Raw genomic sequence first — 19,358 nt, forward strand, 5'->3', positions numbered from 1 at the left:
TGTGACATCCTCAATATATTGTAGTGGGATATTCGGTAAAGGATAGAAATCAATATGTAGTTTGGTGGTAAATTGTGGAAATAATGCATTTTGTGATTTAATAACCTAATAGATGTTTTATTTGTGTTGTCTGTCTCTTAGTAGCAGTTTCTTCTTTCTGATCAAAAGAAGGATGGGGTTGGGAGAGACACAGTAGTTTTGGTGGTTACCAATTTTATAGAGCTGACCTTTGCTTGTACAGTTATCTGGGAATATGGATTTGCCAGTTCAGAGATATACTAGACTTTTTTTCATTCTTCTCGCCATAAAACCTTTTTGCCCATCATCTATAATGGTCATTTAAGATTTTTTTTTTTTTTCCTACTTTTTATTATTGAGTCTTCTAACTAGCAATGAGTAACTCACCCTCCCCGTAACCTCTACAAAACGAGTCCTGGAGGAAGGAAGAGAAAGGCAGCAAAATTCAGTCACGTGTGTCTGGGTTTGCTGTGAAACTCCACTGAGACATGTCTGTGTAACAGGCTTGTGACCCCATACAGAAAGCTAGATTTTGATTTGTGTTCTGGTTATTTTGTATCTCGCTGTGTGTTTAAGCACGTCTGTCTTTTGATATTATTAGTCAATTATTTGATTTCCCAGTTTGCAGAATTTGATCAGATTATGAAGTCTGACCCTGACCACTTAGCACAGCTGGTGAAGAGGGTCAACCACTGGCTAATCTGCAGTCGCTGGAAGAAGGTCCAGTGGTGCTCGCTGTCCGTCATCAAATGTAGGTGTTTTCTTCCACTCTCAGACCTGGAATTATGTTGGAAACGTGTTGGTTTGTGGAATGTTATTAATTTGTCTCAGTGGTGAGAGCTAGGCCACAGGGACTGTGTCACTTACTCACACTATGCCCCTGGTTCCTCACGTAACACCTTACATGTAGTATGTGATAAATTAGTACTTATCGACTTCCTCAGCTTCTTGAGTGTATGATACTTAGCTTCTTTAATCACATGTATTATAGTTAATTTCATCTTGTTCTAAAAATTCTATCTCACTATCTTGACTCCTTCTCTCTCTCCCCTACTCTCTTTCCCTTGGTCCCCTCTCCCCTCACCATACCCCAGTCTCTGGGACTTAAACCAGAACTTTTCTTTCCACCCACATGGCGTCACCAGAACACACACTGAAAATTTCACAGTTGTATTGTCTCTTCTTTCTTGTCCCTGAAATCATGCCAGTCACCAAACTCTTTTGATTCCCCCTCTAAACACTGCACATCTTTTCTCCTAGTTGCCACTCTCTTCGTGGAACCCCTCTCCCCAGCTTGCATAGTGACTTCAGCGGCTCCCAAACTGGTTTTCCTGGCTTCCCAGGCTTATCTTCCCAGAGTCTCTAATTTAAAGGCTTTGATTATATCTTTTCTGTAATACAGGGCAAAGTCTAAAGTCTTAGAATGTTATAGCAACTACTTATCTCTGACCTAAAACAAGGATGAGGGACAGAATAATGGTGGGTTACCTGATGGTGGTGGTCTATGCAAAACCTTTAGTCATAGGGAGTACTGTCAGTAACTTGATTACAATTTTAAACCCCCGCCCAACTCTCCACCTCACCTGGAACAGTGCTAGAGGCACAGGAAAAGGATTCAGTACATTTCCGCTTACTAATAAAAAAAAATTCCTTTGACCTAATGAGAAGGAACCATGTAAGCAACATACAACCATGAGGTCTTGTTAGTCAACTGTAATATAAATAAAACTATAATAAAATAAGATAACAGAAGCTCTTTCCCCATCACTTTCCAACTGAAATATGATCATACTTTTCACTATAGTTAAATGCTTTCAGCTTTAAACATTGTATTATGATGGAAAACATATTTTTATTAACATTATTTTTACTATACTACTAGTTTGTGGACTATATTGTGCAGTGGTCAAGTCAGTAAGTAGACAGAATCGTTGCAGGATGTTAATGGGGAATGACTCCAGGTCAGATTAGTCTAGGATATTCTGACTGACTGAAGTTAAGTAGAGTCCTTTGTGGTAGGATCCTTAAAGGCCACACTCAGTATGTTCATTGTGAATCTTCAGAAGGACATGTAGCAGATAGTGTTTCCTGACTTACATTTGACAGGTGAATCCTTTTTTCAAGACACACCTGTTGGACTTCTGTGGTGATACAGTGGTTAAGAATCTGCCTGCCAATGCAGGGGACACGGGTTCAATCCCTGGTCTGGGAAGATCCCACATGCACGGAGCAACCCAGCCTGTGTGCCAGAACTACTGAGTCTGCACTCCGGAGTCCGCTGCAGCTACCGAAGCCCATGCAGCTAGATCCTGTGCTCCACTATCCTGTTGAGAAGCCACTACAGTGAAGAATAGCCCCAGCTCGCTGCAACTAGAGAAAGCTCACATGCAGCAATGAAAAAAAAGTGCACCTGATAAAAAAGAAAAAAGACACACGTTTTAACCTTTCTTAAGCCAGTATTGCATAGGACAGTTTAGGACAGTTTGGGACACATTAGTGTAGTGTAACAAGGAAATAGCATATTTAAACTGTACACTTAGCCATATAGTTGATATACTTTTTGTTTTAAGAAGTTTAAGGAACTAAAGGAATGTGCCAGTTTTGATGTTTGGTATAATACATTCATTAAGATTTTTATGTTTCTTGAGGATTGCTTTGTGGAATGAGTGGTTTTTAGAAATACTGTAAATCTAATTTAAGCTAAATAATTTTCTATCATTATATTTTCCTCTTACACATAGTGAAAAACAAAATAAAATATCGAGCTGAAGCCTGCATTAAAATGCAGAAAACTATTCGAATGTGGCTTTGCAAAAGGAGACACAAACCTCGGTAAGATGAATAGAGTCTAAAGAATCCAAGATACCTGTTTATCCTAATATAAAATGGCTATAAGATCAAAATGAAGAGCAGTTTGCATACTCAGAATTTTCTTTTTCCTCGTGTTCTTTGTAAAAAGATGTTAGTCTGTTACTTATTGGATGTTAATTAATTTCTTCATTCATTCATTCATTACTTGCCTCATTCTGTAAAAGGATTTGAAATAGCATAGATTCAGTTCAGTTCAGTTCAGTCGCTCAGTTGTGTCCGACTCTGTGACCCCATGAACCGCAGTACGCCAGGCCTCCCTGTCCATCACCAACTCCCGGCGTTTATCCAAACTCATGTCCATTGAGTTGGTGATGCCATCCAACCATCTCATTCTCTGTCATCCCCTTCTCCTCCTGCCCTCAATCTTTCCCAGCATCAAGGTCTTTTCCAAGGAGTCAGCTCTTCGCATCAGGTGGCCAAAATATTGGAGTTTCAGCTTCAACATCAGTCCTTCCAGTGAACACCCAGGACTGATCTTTAGGATGAACTGGTTGGATATCCTTGCAGTCCAAGGGACTCGCAAGAGTCTTATCCAACACCACAGTTCAAAAGCATCAATTCTTCAATGCTCAGCTTTCTCTATAGTCCAACTCTCATATCCATACATGACTACTAGAAAAATCATAGCCTTGACTAGACGGACCTTTGTTGGCAAAGCGATGTCTCTGTCAATATGCTGTCTAGGTTGGTCATAACTTTCCTTCCAGGGAGTAAATATCTTTTAAATTCATGGCTGCAATCACCATCTGCAGTGATTTTGGAGCCCCCAAAAATAAAGTCAGCCACTGTTTCTACTGTTTCCCCATCTACTTGTCATGAAGTGATGGGACCAGATGCCATGATCTTAGTTTTCTGAATGTTGAGCTTTAAGCCAGCTTTTCACTCTTCTCTTTCACTTTCATCAAGAGGCTCTTTAGTTCTTCACTTTCTGCCATATGGGTTAGATTAGAGAAATGTAAACAGTATAAGAGATTGAAAGGAGCTGTTTTATTCTGATTATTTTAGTGACTTGAGTTTATTAGTAAATGTCAAATTGACATTGTTTTTAAAAACATCTCATTAATGTTTTGACCATAATTTTCAAGATTTTCTGTAGGAATTATACTGTGTCACTGTAAATTTAGCCTTTATTTCTTATTTGATTCTTTTATTATTAGAAATTTTAAATGTGGAGGTCTGAATAACTGTTCATCTATTACACATTTTCAAAGCAATTAGTCTTTAAAGTTTTTCTTTAAATTTTTAATTTAAAGAAATTTAAAATTACTCTTTAAAATTTAAAGAATTTTAATTCTCAAATTCTTCAGTGTAAGTATAGAAGTCTTAAATCTTACTGACAGATATTAATGTCATTCACATCCATATCTGATGATTTCTTTTAACCTCAACAAAAGACCTTAAAAAAAAGAAGAATATTGCATAACATGAAAACAGAAGTATTCTATTTAGTCATATTTTTAGCATTTAATTAAAATGAAAAATCTATTTCTATGATTAAATGGTAGAATTAAACTGATAAAGTATTATCTTTGCAGCATTGATGGCCTGGTTAAGGTGGGCACACTGAAAAAACGGCTCGATAAATTTAATGAAGTAGTAAGTGCATTGAAAGATGGAAAACCAGAGATGAATAAACAGGTCAAGGACCTTGAAATTTCTATTGATGCTTTAATGGCCAAAATTAAGGTATGTAGTTTTAACCCAAATGACTTTTGACTTTTAAAAACAGTTTAAATTTTTTTGTTACTATATTGAAATTTTATAGAAAAATGTCCTTTTTTAAGAAAAATACAGACTGTTACATGTGTTGAGTCTCAGTGATAAGTGATAGTCATATTATTTTCTCTACTCTGTGTTTGAAATTTTTCATAGCAAAAAAATTAAAATGAAGACAATTTTTGTGCAATTCGTTTGTTGCTAGGAAAGATTTTTCCAAAATATTAACTAAAATATTATCCTCCTTTGGTAAGCTTTTGCAAAATCATTACTGAGAGAAAATTAATGCAAATTATTTTATTTTGTTTCATGTTTTTCTACTTTCAGAAACTAATTTTTAAATTTTAAAAGTAATGTAATATTATCAAAAATTTGGAGAAAATCTCCTCCACATCTTTACCCCTCACACTAACACATTCATCTATATACTATTACATATTCCTCTCAATCTTATTTTATATGCACATATTTTTGCATCATTCTTATAAGGTACATTTTATTTCACATTCCTATCATTATGTTATTGCCTCATCCCTATTATTAAATTATTTTCATATAGGTTATATCATAAATTACTTAACTTTCATGAAATAACAATTAATTTTCTCCCATATTTTGTAAGAAATAACAAGAGGGCCTATTTGGTTTTGCTTTTTGTTTGATTACTAGTGGGATTGAAAATTTTTTCTTTGTGCTTGTTTGTTGATTATGTTCTATCTAGTCATATCTTTTTCTATTATATTTTAGGGCCTCAATGTTTTTCTCATTGACTTTCATAATTCATTGCAGTTATGTGAGATATAATATCTTAAAGTGAGGCTTTTAGATACTTTCTACAGATAATGATAAATCTTGGAGTAAGAATGGAGAAAAGTCAAGAGAAAACTGAAAATGCTTTGGATAGCTATTTGGATAGCCTTAAAATCAGATAGATCTGATTTTACAGATCTGTCCGGAGCCACCCCTGTTTATGCGGTATTAATCAATTAAAATCAACCCAGCCACATTTAAGAAAATCATCCAACAATTTTGGGTATAATGATAATTTCTTAAATATTCCCGAGGTATTATTTGATCATTAATATTAAAGGATAGTAAATTCTGACAAAATTAATCATTTCTTAAAAAATAAACTCTAACTACAGTATATTAGTTTGTCCACAGTACACTCTTAAGATACTTGATTGATAGGAAGTAGACTCAAATTTTGTTTATAGAGATAACTTAAATTTTTTAATATTATTTAATATTTAAACAATATAAAAAGATAATGGGCCTACTGCTTACCAGCTTTTTCAGTTTTGCTGTGTATGTGTATGTTGGTTTGTTTTTTTTAATTGTGGTAAAACACATACCATTAAACTTACCACCTTAACCATTTTTTAAATGTACAGTTCAGTGGTGTTTAGTGTGTTCAAATTGTTGTACAACAGAAGAGATAACTTTTTAAGTGTACGTCCATTGTATTGTTTCTTTAAGTCCACGATGATGACAAGGGAACAAATACAGAAAGAATATGATGCTCTAGTTAAAAGCTCAGAGGTCCTTCTCAGCGCATTACAGAAAAAAAAGCAGCAGGAAGAAGAAGCAGAAAGGCTAAGGCGCATTCAAGAAGAAATGGAAAAAGAAAGAAAAAGACGTGAAGAAGATGAACAACGTCGAAGAAAGGAGGAGGAGGAAAGGCGGATGTAAGGCATTTATGTTGTTGCCTTGGATTAGAAACTGACACCATACTGAACTCTGAAGTGTTGATGGTGGTTAATGAATATTCTTATCTGTAAAAGTGATATTCTTATATTTAAATACTGATTTTAGAAGTTTGAAAATGGAGAAAGTAAGCTCCCTTTACAATAACATAAAATGATTTTAATTATAATCTGAATTTTGGTTAAACTCACACCTGAGGGTTTCTTAACTTCTTTTTGAAACTGACTTTCATATTATTTTATGATCTAGGAAGAAAGTACTTCTCAGCAGTTTTAAAACTGATAAAATTTTGGAAGCTTGCCGTAGTAGGACAGACAGAAGGAATATATGAGTTGTCTAATTGGAGAGGCAGTGTGATCAAGACCTTACAAATAGGCTTGGTAACCAAGTTAATCCAGAGATGGTAAAGGTTATGGAGTATAATTATATTTCTTTTGTTTCTAAAGAGCTGCTATCAAAGTTATATTTTATTTTTCAAAAAATAAGTTAATAATGTAATAGCCAGGAGGTTAATTTGATTTCCCATTTTGTAACATTTATTTATTAACAGTTAAATTTTCTTCTGAAGAGTTTCTTATTTTCTGTTAATTTTTGAAGAGTTTTCTAATTTTTTTCTTTTTTTTTTTTTTAGGAAACTTGAGATGGAAGCAAAGAGAAAACAAGAAGAAGAAGAAAGAAAGAAAAGGGAAGATGATGAAAAACGTATTCAGGTCTGTACTCTCTAGGCAGTCAGACTGAATTCTTACTAAATAGAATCTGCAAAACTGTAAAACAAGATCTTCATTTACTAGATAAATTGTCATTGATTTATCCTAGAGAGCAAAGGCAGTTTCGGAAGTGGTTATGGGAAGGGACTTTGGAGCTAGGGAAGTGAGTTCAAATCCAGCCTCTCACTGACAGAAATTGTGATATTGCAGGAGTTACAGTGAGTGACTGTGGGCCACAGTTTTCTTTCTGGAATGGAGATAAATAATAATTGTGAGCATTAAATGAGGTAATACCTATTAAAGCATTTAGAACAGTGCCTTGTTTAGTAAGTATTAGTTTGTTATTATTCAGAGGGGGAAAGTCAGATCAGCATTCAGTCACAACATAATTATCTAATATTTTAAAATGTTATTTTATAACTTTGTAGATGCTAATATTAATAGGATTAAGATATTCTACCTCCACCATCTTTTTTTTTTTTAATCCATGTCTGAGAATAATTAATCCTATTTTGAGTATCTGTCTGTCTTGGCTTTCTGATTTATCCTGAACACAATCAAGACTTTAAATTCCTGAAATCTGCAGTGTAGGTGTTGGTATTCAGGTCACACCAAGGCTACTGATGTAATGTTTGGGAGACTCATATTCTAGTGATAGAATGGCGGATTCTTGGTTTGGGCATGAGGAAACATTAATCATAATATAGAAGGGGAAAAGATGGGAGATTTCTGGTTAAAGAGTATGTATTTCTTAGTTTAAAAAAAAATGAAAAGAAAAACGTGTATGGAGCAAGTGTGCATAGTGAGGGGGATGAGCAAGTAAACAAGCGGAGATGCCCGGCGTCAAGGCCTTCTGTGCCGGCAGGCAGAGGTGGAGGCGCAGCTGGCCCGGCAGCGGGAGGAGGAGTCCCAGCAGCAGGCGGTTCTGGAGCAGGAGCGCCGGGACCGAGAGCTGGCGCTACGTATCGCCCGGAGCGAGGCCGAGCTCATCAGCGACGAGGCACAGGCAGACCCTGCGGCGCTGCGCAGGTACCGCGTGTGGGCCGGGGGCGGGGCGGGGCACGCAGGTGGGCGGGGGCACAGATGGGCGGGGTGGGGCTCTCGGGTGGGCGGGGCGATGCCGTCTGGGGGAGGTCGCTGCTGCTTTTACTCACCTGCCACCTTGCCTCTCCTTCCACGGAGAGGGAAGTAGGGGGAAAATCACGTTGCCTAGGTCCTGGTATATTTGTCACTTAAAAATTATTTGTATTTACTTTTACACTGAAGTCAGTGAAACTGTTGATTTCATCAAGCTGTGTTGAAAATTAAAACTGCTATTTCAGTTCATAACTACTTAAAGGAAACATCTTGGTTTACTCTGAAACTATCAAAGAATATTGTATAAAGGATAGACAGTTTTTAAATATCTGCCACTGGCATAAAAATGGTGAATATGTTATAATCCAGCTTAATATATTTGAGGCTGGAATGTATTGCAAATTTTTCAAATGTATCATGTACCCTAACCCCTGAGAAATTTTACACATACACATACCTTTCCCCATTGTGATTTAGAATAAATAAGATTTACCTTTCCAAGAAGGCAGATTAATCACATGGAAATAACTTTGCTCCTCAGGTCTGAATTACTCTAATTACTCTAAATAGTATGGAGTGTGGAGGTGTCAGGTCAGTTTATTTCTCTTCCTTGGTTCTTGTCTCCTTGCAACAAAAATTTGGAGCAATGGACCAAAAAGCGTTAAACAACAGACAAGTTACAGCTCATTTCAGCTTAAGCAGACGGATCTTGTATTAGTCGGACACTCCCAAAGGAGGGCTCCTCACCCTTCCTATCCACTCCTCTTGGCTTCCCTCTTTTATTCTTCCAGTCTCCTCCTTTCTGTTATGCCTGGTTCAAAGTAGGGCTCGTACCCTCCACCAGTCAATGAAAGGGAATGCAAATAGGCATACCCTCAAGGCCGATTAACAATTTCAAGTTATATAACAGCAGAATGTGTTGCTTATGTCTTCCTATAATTCAGTCTGTTATAATTAGATTAGATGTAGAATATTCATCAGCCCTTACTGGGCTCCTCATGGCCAAAGGTTACTTGGAGAAGCCTCTTTTGTATCCACTGTGTTAGTAGGGTGCCTGTGCAGGAGTTGAAAAGTCTCTGTGGTTATCTTCTAGCATCTGTGAGCTCTCCTAGGTGTGTCTGGGATGGAGTTTAGAAATCAGATTGCATCCTTTTCAGCCAGGCCTCCCCTTGCTGCTCATGTCTAACTTCCTACTGAACAGAGGAATATGGAAGTTCTTGGTAAAAGTTGAAGGAAGGTTTTACTATAACAGATTCATTTTTAAAAATATAGAATGTACAGACATTAGTTATTATTATTTATTTGTAAAAACAAAACTCATTTGTGGAATTCCTTTATGCATAAGTACCTATGTTGTATATATATTGGGGGCCTGTGTATAACCATACTTTTCAGAATGTCCAAGTGCTCTTTATGACAGAATAATTAAAACACAACCACTAGATGTTGCTATTTCCTTGTGAAAGGTAGAAAATTTGGTCCACATTGGAACGTGGCAATTAGATTTTATTTAGCTGAAAACAAAGACAGGTAAGGAAAAGGGTATGTTAAGTTGCCTTTGCACGTTTTGTAGTGAGTGATTATATTGGGGAACTCTGGAGTTTGAATTATACATGAAAGTTATATTTAAATTGAATAGGCCTATGTGTTATAATAATTTTTGAGCTCATTGGTTTGGAGCCACTCTTTGGGCTCTTAATTACTAACATTCTTACTCTAGTTAAAGTGAGTGTGCTTGATACTGGCTTTTTAACTGCAGGTTCAGCCCAGCTGCTAGTCAGTTCCTTCCACGTGCCTCTTGGTGATGTGTCTGGAGCCTTTGTGGATAACCAGCTAGTGGGCTAGGCCGGGTTCCCAGTGAGCCAAGGCTGGCCATGATGTGTGTGAGGAAGTTCCACACTTGACAGAGCTGACATTATTAAGGCTGAAGCTCTTTAGTGAAAAACTCTTTAGTGGAGCCCTTGTTGGTATTTATGGCTTAACTCTGTGTTTAAGCATTTGAAATATTTAGCTGTATCCAGTGTCATTCCGTGTACTGTGAATAAAATACTAGCTCATATGTGGATTCCTTCCCATCCTCAGAAAGATGCAGTTCATCCAGTGTGAGTGGTCTCGGATAGGGTGGAGCATTTAGGAACTTTAGCATAAGGGATGAGCTACATATGATTTAAATTAAACAGCATTAACTGGGTGATGGGATCACTACGAAGTAATTGGGTGATGGGATCACTACGAAGTAATTAGGAGATATGCAAGTAGTTATGACTTGAACGGCAGAAGAGTTTTAGTTCTCCTGTGGGGTAGCTGTAGGGATGATGTCCCCTCCTTGGACTGTCCCTTCAGGTCCTTTCTGCCAGCTGTCTTCCAGGAAGCTTTTCCTGACCCTCGGTTCCCTGTGAACTCCTTCACTTCTGAACTGCCTGGTTATTTTATACGCTGTACTACAAGCATTAACACTTTATTGTGGATGATGTTCTCTATGTATTTTCCCATGTTTGATTATTTTATCTTACTCCATGGGCTACAACTAAGTGTTTTTGAGTGTTTATGTTACGTTAGTTAGCACTGAACTCTTTCTAACATGTTTATGAGTAAGAACCTAAGTAACTCTGTTCTCAATATATGGCATGAAAATGTTCTTGCGGTCTGTGATATATTTAAAAATATATATGTAGATAGATTCTGCTGCAGTAAACAATTTTAAGTTACTTTTCCAGCTTGGATTTCCATCCAGTAACTTCTAAGTAAGAATTGTTTCCTACGCATGTAATGTATTTCAAATTATGATCTCATTTAATAACACTAATGATCCTTGATGCAAAGTAATGATTTCACATTATCTAATATTATCATTTCTAGATTCTACTAAAATCAAACACAAACCCCACATAAGTAATTTTTTAAAATCTAGATATAATATATTCACTCTTTAATTTTCATGGAATGCCTTAGTTTATTCTTTTCTAATCATTTGTAATGAAGATTTAAAAACATTAAAATTCTGAGTGTTCTCATACATAGGTTAAATAGAGATAATGGAGTTTTGAAAATCAATTTTCAAAGTCACTGAAACACAAATTTTGCACAATCCAGATTTTCACAGTTCAGAATTGGTTATGGTATTGACTAAAATATATGTATTCTTTTCACAGAATTAATGGAACAAGACGCACAATGACACCGTATGTCATTTCCCTTTTAAAGTTGACTTAATCATGTAACCTTTTTTTTCTCTTTTTTAATAGGTTGTGGATACTTTTTAGGAGAAATATTTTCCTCATTGAAGTAAATTTTATGTCCTTGTTACTATCATCATCATTATTATTTTTCCCAGGAAAGATGTTTATGCTCCTTTTTGGTGTTCAGTCACAGTAGTTCATGATTTGGTTTCTTTCCTTGTGTTTGCTAACTTTGTTTAAACTTTAACACCCATTTTATGTGTTTTTAATTTCCCTTACTGATGTCTTTATAGAAGTAGATAAAGAGATATAAATAAGAATAAGCAAAATATTTAAAGTGTTTGAATCATGGCAGATAGCTGTCTTGCAGTATGTGTAATAGTTTATTCTGCTAACACCTAAAACAGCTCATAATTTGAAGTTATATATATGTATTGTTAATTGTGGTGTTTGTGTATCTTTTTGTTATGAAAATGTCCCCACAGAGAGAATCTAAGTAACATTTTGGGATATACATATACATTATATGCATAAAATATACTTTTTGCGTATATTTTTGTATATGTGCTATATATATAAAATTTGAAAGTTTGTTTAACAGCTTTTATTTTTCCAGCTGTACCTTTTATAGTGAAGGTTCTTAACTCTATCAGATCCCAGTACCAATAACAAATGTTTCATAAATGATGCAACCTCCTTTAATAGTTTTCTCTAAATAATACACATAAAAGAGAAATAAAAAGACAGCAGTCTATAATTATTTTATTTTATTTTTATTATATTTTATTTATTTTAATATGAAAGTGCTGACTCTCAACTATAAGAAAACGATAGTAGGTAGTCAGATGTTTTCACATATACAAAGAATCACCATGAATGCAACAGCTACCAGTGCAAGTTGATGTAAGAAATTTGTTTTAGTCAGTTAAATGCCGTGAGATCTTCTCCTTTATGATCAGGGCCCAGCTCTGAGTCCCGAAGCAAACATGGCCATCTTCTTTTCTCTTGATTTTTGCTGATTTATAAGATTTTTGGGGTTACCAGAGTCTGATGAATAGAATGAATGAATGACTGATTATGAAGGAAGAGAACAAAACAGGAAAATAAAATATTAATGAAGCTGATGAACATGATTACATGAACATTCCATTACACAGAATTAAGCAGATTTTGAGAAAAGTTACAGTCTTCTGGTTAATAAAAAAAAGTAAGTTTTTGCCTTTGGGAAATGTTTATCCTTGAAAGGTCAGAACACTTCTGATCTTTAATTTAACAAGTGCTTGATGCATTTGAATATTTTTAGGCATGCTTTGATTTAGAATTTTGGAGTTTTGAGCACATCAGACTCTTATTTAAACTCTGACACCATAAAATAGATCATTTGGTGTACCACCGTTATGCCCTAATTAATATTTACCAAGCAACCCCAGTGCAAAAATCCTTGTACATATTCTGAATTCCACCAAGTTCCCTGTGTGCATTTAGAACATGCTGATTATATTCTATACGTAAAAATATCACAGAAGCATGGCTTTCATGAGACTTTATCCAAAAGTTTCTACTGCAAAAATGAAGTTCAAATAACTTTAACTGGATTCAAACAAAAAGTTTATTGTATTTTATGGCTGTATATCAAAAAGTGTATTACCAACTTTTGCAAAGTAAAATAATAGTGTATGGTTACTAAAGCAATAATCTTATTGAAATTTTCATTATACTTTTATATAGTTATCTTGTATGACTTGTATTATTATTTTTCTTATAGGGAACAAATGGCGAAAGAGATGTCAGAAATTTTGAGTAGGTTAGTGCAGTGTAATTTGGGGAGATAAGTGTCACATCAAAATCATATTTTCATCACTTGGACCAGAACCTGTTATATAGAGTAGCCTGTTCTTTCCATGTAAATTTTCTGTTCAAGAAATGTCAGTCTGCTCTCTTGCCACACTAACGTAGAAAAAGGTTAAAAAAAAAATAATAACCAGAGTTCCTGTAAATTGGCCTTTTTCAGTGGGGATACAGCGGGTGTTCGGGGGGGCTGTCCCTTGTTGCCGGTGCTCTCGCACTCACCAGGGACCCCACCAGTTCAGCCTCAGTGGGGGAACCCTTCCTGTCCTTGTGACAGAAGGGACACTTTGAAACGCCCCCTGAGGGTGGTGCTGCCCCCTGACTGAGACCCACTCTGCCTGGGGAACGGAAGAGAAGTGAGGAAGCGTGTGGCCCCAAGGCCCCTGCCCACCATAGCACAGGGAGGGAAAACCAGGGTGTAAAAGCTGAGCCACCAAGGAATAGAACTTCCCAGCAGGATCTGGTCCATTATCACCTGGATACGAATCAATAACCTTTTAACTTTCAATTCTGAACTTACAGAGCTAATTGAAAGTGTTCAACTTAATTTTTTTTTTTTAAATCAAAGTCAATTTTGCCACTGCCTTACTCTGTTGTTCACGTGATTGTCTTTATAACAAGTCTAAATAATCAGTCGTTGAAAGTGAAGCTTCATTTTCTATCTTAATACTTCCAAAGATGAGGGGGGAGGCATTTAAGTGAATTTGATTTATGTACTTCTTAGGATGCTGAATATGCTTTTTAGCAGGTGTATTTTTCTTTGAGGTAATATGAATTAAAAGTTGGTAACAGTAAAACCATATTTCAAGCAATAATAATTTGAATTTAGTGTGATTTTTAGAAGTATCAAAATAAATCTTACGTATATCAACATCTCATATATATTCTGACAGTCTATAAAGCTGTATAATGTAGAATCACTTTCTCTTTCAAAAGGAAAGAAAACAACAGCAAAACCCCATAATTTGAGCTACCTTTCTAGAAAAGACTGGTAGAAGACCTAGGAAGAAAAGAGAATTTTTTGGTTAAGCTTATTGAATGGTGGTTTCAGGATGCAGAAAAGAAAAAACAGATATTTGAATAATGTTAAAAGCATAATTTATTGTTAAGGATAATAGAGAGAGCTTGCTGACACACAGCTGGCTCTTTTTGAGCAAAGCATTTAAGAAGAAAAAGCTCCGTGAAGAATGACCAATTACACAGCTTATGAAGAAATTCTACAGTGAACTTGAAACAGATTGTAACCATGAAAATTCAGGAAGGACTAAACGGGCACACATTATTCTTTAACTTGGCATATAAGTGACTAAAAATCATCATGTCTAACAGTTTTTAAGTATGTAGGGTGAAGTATGCTACTTTTTATTCTCTAAAAATGCATAACTACCCCTTTCGAAGAGTCAAAAGTACCTTGTTTCAATTTTAAGCTTAGTACTGAAGGAGTAATTTTATTTCAGGAAGGACGATTCATATTTTCAAGCATCGTTTTTAAATAACATAAGTCTCATTAAGTGTCTTATGTCTTGGTTGTTTGCCATGATTGCTGTTGTCTTTCAAAATGTAAAATGCTGAGAAAATATGAGCTCATTTTGAACATTATACCATGATCATCCCTCAGGAGCATTGCTGTGAAACATCTTATCCCATTTAATTTTTAAACTATTTATTATTTTACTTTTTATATTGTAAATATATGTATTTTATATTTTATTTCTTTCTATTTTCCCACTCAAACGTTCCTACCAGTTGGGGCATGTTATAGTACCTATACCCTTTGGAATCTCCGTTATCTGTCTCATGACCTACAACCATTTTCCTTTAATTTACTAGTTGTCATATTATTACTCACTGAATACCAAGATGTGGTTTTTTTATCTGCTTATAGAACTTTTCAAACTTTTGACCTGAACGCAAAAGTCACAGGAGTTTCCAGGCTCCAAGCAGCTCTTCTAGCTTATATCTGGAGACTTATGCAAAGGGTGGCGTTTGGCTACTCCCCTGGGGACTTGTAAATATCCAGACGTCCAGGGAGAATCAGCCAGTAGGGACAGTTGGGGCTTGGTCATCTGCAGCTTCCAGCAGTCTGCAGGTGACTGGCCCTTAACCTGTCATGTGCTTCTCATGATCTTAAAGTATGTGATTTTTTAAGCAATTTTCAATTAAAGTGTAGTAGATTTACATTATTGTGTAAGTGTATAGCACAGCAGTTCAGTTTTATATATATATACACACACACACACAAAAGTACCTATCTATCTATCTATCTATCTATCTATATGTATATACTTTTTTAGATTCTTTTCCCTTACTACATGGATGGGCTATCCACTCCAGTATTCCTGGGCTTCCCTGGTGGCTCAGTTGGCAAAAAACCTGCCTGCAATAAGGGAAACCTAGGTTCGATTCCTGGGTTGGGAAGATCCCCTGGAGAAGGGAACATCTACCCATTCCAGTATTCTGGCCTGGAGAATTCCATGGACTGTATGGTCCCTGGGGTCGCAAAGAGTCAGATACAACTGAGCAACTTTCACTTCACATAATCACATAATACTGAGCTTAGTTCCTGGGCTATGCAATAGGTCATTGTTGGCTATTAATTCTATACATAATAGTGTGTATATGTTAATTCCAGCTTCTCAATTTATCCCTTCCCAACCACCTTTTCCCCTTTGGCAACCATAAGTTTGTTTTCTGTGTCTGTGATCTTTTTCTGTCTTGAGAATAAGTTCATTTTTGTCTTTTTTTTCTTTTAGAGTCCATATATAAGAGATATCACTTGATATTTGTCTTTATCTGTCTGACTTACTTAGTACGATAATCTCTAGGTCCATTCATGTTGCTGCAAATGGCATTATTTTATTAATTTTTATGGCTGAATAATATTCCATTGTATATATTAATTATACCCACATCGTCTTTATCCATTTGTTTGTCGCTGGACATTTGGGTTGCTTCTATGTCTGGCTGTTGTAAATAATTCTGCTATGAACATCGGGGTGCATGTATCTTTTCCAGTTATAGTTTTTTTCTGAATATATGCCCAGGAGTGGGATTGCAGGATCATATGGTAGTTCTATTTTCAGTTTCTTAAGGAGCCTCCATAGTGTTCTCCATAGTGGCTGTACGAATGTACATTCCCACCAGAAGCGTAGGAGGGTTCTCTTTTCTGCACATTCTCTCCAGCATTTATTATTTGTAGACTTTTTGATGATTGCCGTTCTGACTAGTGTAAGGTAATACCTCATTGTAGTTTTGATTTTGAGGAATATATATATATACACACTATATATATAAATGTATTAAGTCTTGATGATCATATATCCATGAGTTAAAATATTTAAACAGCTGTGGGTAAAATATTTAAACATATATTTTAAATTTTTAAATTAAAAAATATTTAAATCAGAACTTCTGAGTCCATGGTACTAGAATATTGGAATCAGAAGTTCTGATTTAAAATCTAATACAAAAATTATGCAGTGGAAAATTTTAATTTGGGCATTCCATAGTACACCATTCTTAATCTCATCTATTAAAGATAAAGAAATTATATTTTCCAGGAGTTGTTTCCAGTTTGCAAACTTAAGTTCATTTTCTTGTCTATTTAGTCAACATTTTGTGTTTCTAGTTTCAATATGTAAAAATGTGTAATAATTACAGAGGCCCTGCTGTACAAGCCACGAAAGCAGCTGCTGGTACCAAGAAACACGATCTTAGTAAGTGGAAATACGCAGAACTCCGTGATACCATCAATACTTCTTGTGGTAAGTGTACAGGGAGGATGAAAAGTGGGAAGGTTCCGTAGCTGGCAAGTAAATACCTAGATTGGGGTGGGAATTTTATTCATATAAATTAGTTGAAACCATTCTCTTTTTACTCACACCTTGCAGTGAAGATCTAGTTTCTGCACAAAGCTAAAATACAGATACTAAGTTAAATTGATTTTGCAGGCCAGAGAGGAAGAGCACAGAGAAGTTATAGTTGGGGCTGTATCAGTGACTGACTCTCCTAACATGTGCTTCCTGGTGGCTCAGACAGTAAAGAATCCTCCTGCAGTGCTGGAGACCTGGGTTCGGTCCCTGGGTTGGAAAGATCCCTTGGAAGAGGGCATGGCAACCCACTCCAGTATTCTTGCCTGGAGAATCCCTATGGACAGAGGAGCCTGGCGGGCTACAGTCCATGGGGTCACAAAGAGTTGGACCCGACTGAGTGACTAAGCACAGCACACAACACTCCTATAATTATTTGTTGCCAGGGTCCAGCCCCGGTGGATCCAGGGAATTCGAAGGGGAGATGGCTTTGGCGATCAGGATACGATAGAATTAAAGATATAAAGAGTGGTTAAATAGGGATAGCTCAGCGAAGAAATTCAGTGAAGAAAAGAGGCTGAATAACTTGGTTTACGTGGAAAGCCAATAAAACTCCAAGACAAGGAGTTTGCGTCACCTAAGTAGGCCGCAGGCATCCTCCCGTTCTCCCGAAGGAGAGGAGACACTAAGGCCTCCCCAGTCAGATCTTAGAAGCCCAGGCAAAATGAGTAGGCTTGACGAGCCTCCACTCTCCAGATGGGAATTCAGACAGAAGGTGAGAGAAAGAACGACATGGGGAGACCAAGCTTCGGTGAGCAAGGCCTGCACTTTATTTTCCAAAGTAGTTTTTATACCTTAAGTTGTGCATAGAGGATAATGGGGGAAGGGGTAGAGTCATGCAAGGTCAGCAGTCCTTGATCCTTATCGAAGCCAGGCTTTCTTCCTGCAAACTTATCATATGCAAAAGTTTAGGTGATTTACATCATCTTCTGGCCAGGAGGCCTATTAACATTTTATGACCCTTTCTTCAGAAAACTTATTTTTCTCTAAGGTGATTATTCTAAAGTCAGGCGCCACCCTCTGAAAGCATTAGATAAAGTTGCATTCCTACAGGGCAAAGGCGTGGTGGGCTCTAACAAGAAAAGAATTAACTCAAGGGTCCAAGGTTACAAACATTAAAGCTACTACTTACATTCCTATACACCAACTATATTAATCAGTACACTCCCAGGGACACAGTAGGTAAGGGATGTAGAAACTTAGCAGCAAACATTGGCCCAATAAATTAAAACCCTTCACCAATATAATTTCTAATCAACCCACTATACTATACTAATAATCTTCTAACTGCTCAAAATCTGTGTTTAGAAAGTTTAGAACATCTCGTGCCTCTCACAGTTGGGAGGCTGTGAACAATCACATGTGGCCGGAAGAACCTGTTCAGGCAGGCTAGAGAACTTCCAAAGGAGTTTGTGAACTAAAACACTCTTGTCACGCCCAGGAACTTTATTAACTGGAGCTCTAAGTTAACTCTTTTTCAGAGAGAGAGATGGTGGTGGGGGACAGCCCCCTGTAAAGTCAGAGGTGTAGGTGAGAGCACAAAGCAGTAAAGAAGGCAGACTCTGGTTTTGGGGGGTAGATGCTCGAGAATTTCCAGGGGGACTCCTGAGGCTCGATCCTGCTTTTGCGTATGCCAAGTCTCCTTCCTCTTGACCTTTGCCACGGGGGGAGTTCCTCACCCTGGCTCCTGGCAATTCATAATAGCTAAATGCCTATGTATCAGACCCTTTTGGTCCGTGAGCTCAGTTGCTTCAGTTGTGGCCAACTCTTTGCAACTCCATGAACTGTACCCCTTCAGGCTCCTCTGTCCATGGGATTATTCCAGCAAGAATTTTGGCCCATAAATGCAGAGTGAAAAATGGCAGTGGAGTTTTTCCTTTTTAAAGCTGTTTTTCTTCCAACAGAACAGAGTAAAATACTGTATCCAGGGGCTCCCACACAGTTGTGTTCACATGTCAGTCACAGTATTTGAATTTGGGACCCTGTAACTAGGACCTCAGATGTCATAATTGTACAGGACGCCTCACTATTGTTCTTTCCCTTGTCGCTGAGTTTATCTGCATAATTACAAATGTAAAACATGCGGTGCTTGTAAATCTAGCTTATATTTGAGCACAGTGACTTCTTATTCTATTATTCTGGTCTATGACCTTGGACAAGTGACTTAACCTCTCTGATCCAAGTTCCTTATCTATAAAAGACCTATATGGTCCAGAGTTCTTGTGTGGAGTAAAGATACAAGATAGTAGTTATGCATAAGAAAATGCTCTGTATTAAAAAATAGTATTACCATGAAAGTACTCATCTTTGTCAATAATTGGTTTACTTTTGATTTTGTACTGTTAATTTAAAAATGAAACCTTCAT

The 19,358-nt window shown here is 36.6% G+C and overlaps 1 protein-coding gene across 3 annotated transcripts in view; it reads left to right on the top strand.

The window, feature by feature from the left end:
* The window catches only part of MYO6 (myosin VI), a 153,170-nt gene that overhangs the window by 125,825 nt on the left and 7,987 nt on the right, over positions 1-19,358 (top strand). For 2 of the 3 annotated variants that reach the window (XM_055534836.1, XM_055534837.1), the window contains exons 23-29: positions 640-769; positions 2,760-2,850; positions 4,425-4,575; positions 6,085-6,293; positions 6,944-7,022; positions 7,885-8,048; positions 16,784-16,887. In XM_055534836.1, the coding sequence (XP_055390811.1) occupies positions 640-769; positions 2,760-2,850; positions 4,425-4,575; positions 6,085-6,293; positions 6,944-7,022; positions 7,885-8,048; positions 16,784-16,887 (928 nt within the window). Of the gene's footprint in view, positions 1-639; positions 770-2,759; positions 2,851-4,424; positions 4,576-6,084; positions 6,294-6,943; positions 7,023-7,884; positions 8,049-10,813; positions 10,841-11,248; positions 11,279-13,040; positions 13,080-16,783; positions 16,888-19,358 lie in introns of all 3 variants that reach the window. The other variant, XM_055534835.1, reaches the window with a different exon arrangement.

This window comes from Bubalus kerabau, chromosome 9 (genome assembly GCF_029407905.1).
Source record: "Bubalus kerabau isolate K-KA32 ecotype Philippines breed swamp buffalo chromosome 9, PCC_UOA_SB_1v2, whole genome shotgun sequence".
Lineage (NCBI taxonomy): Eukaryota > Metazoa > Chordata > Mammalia > Artiodactyla > Bovidae > Bubalus > Bubalus kerabau.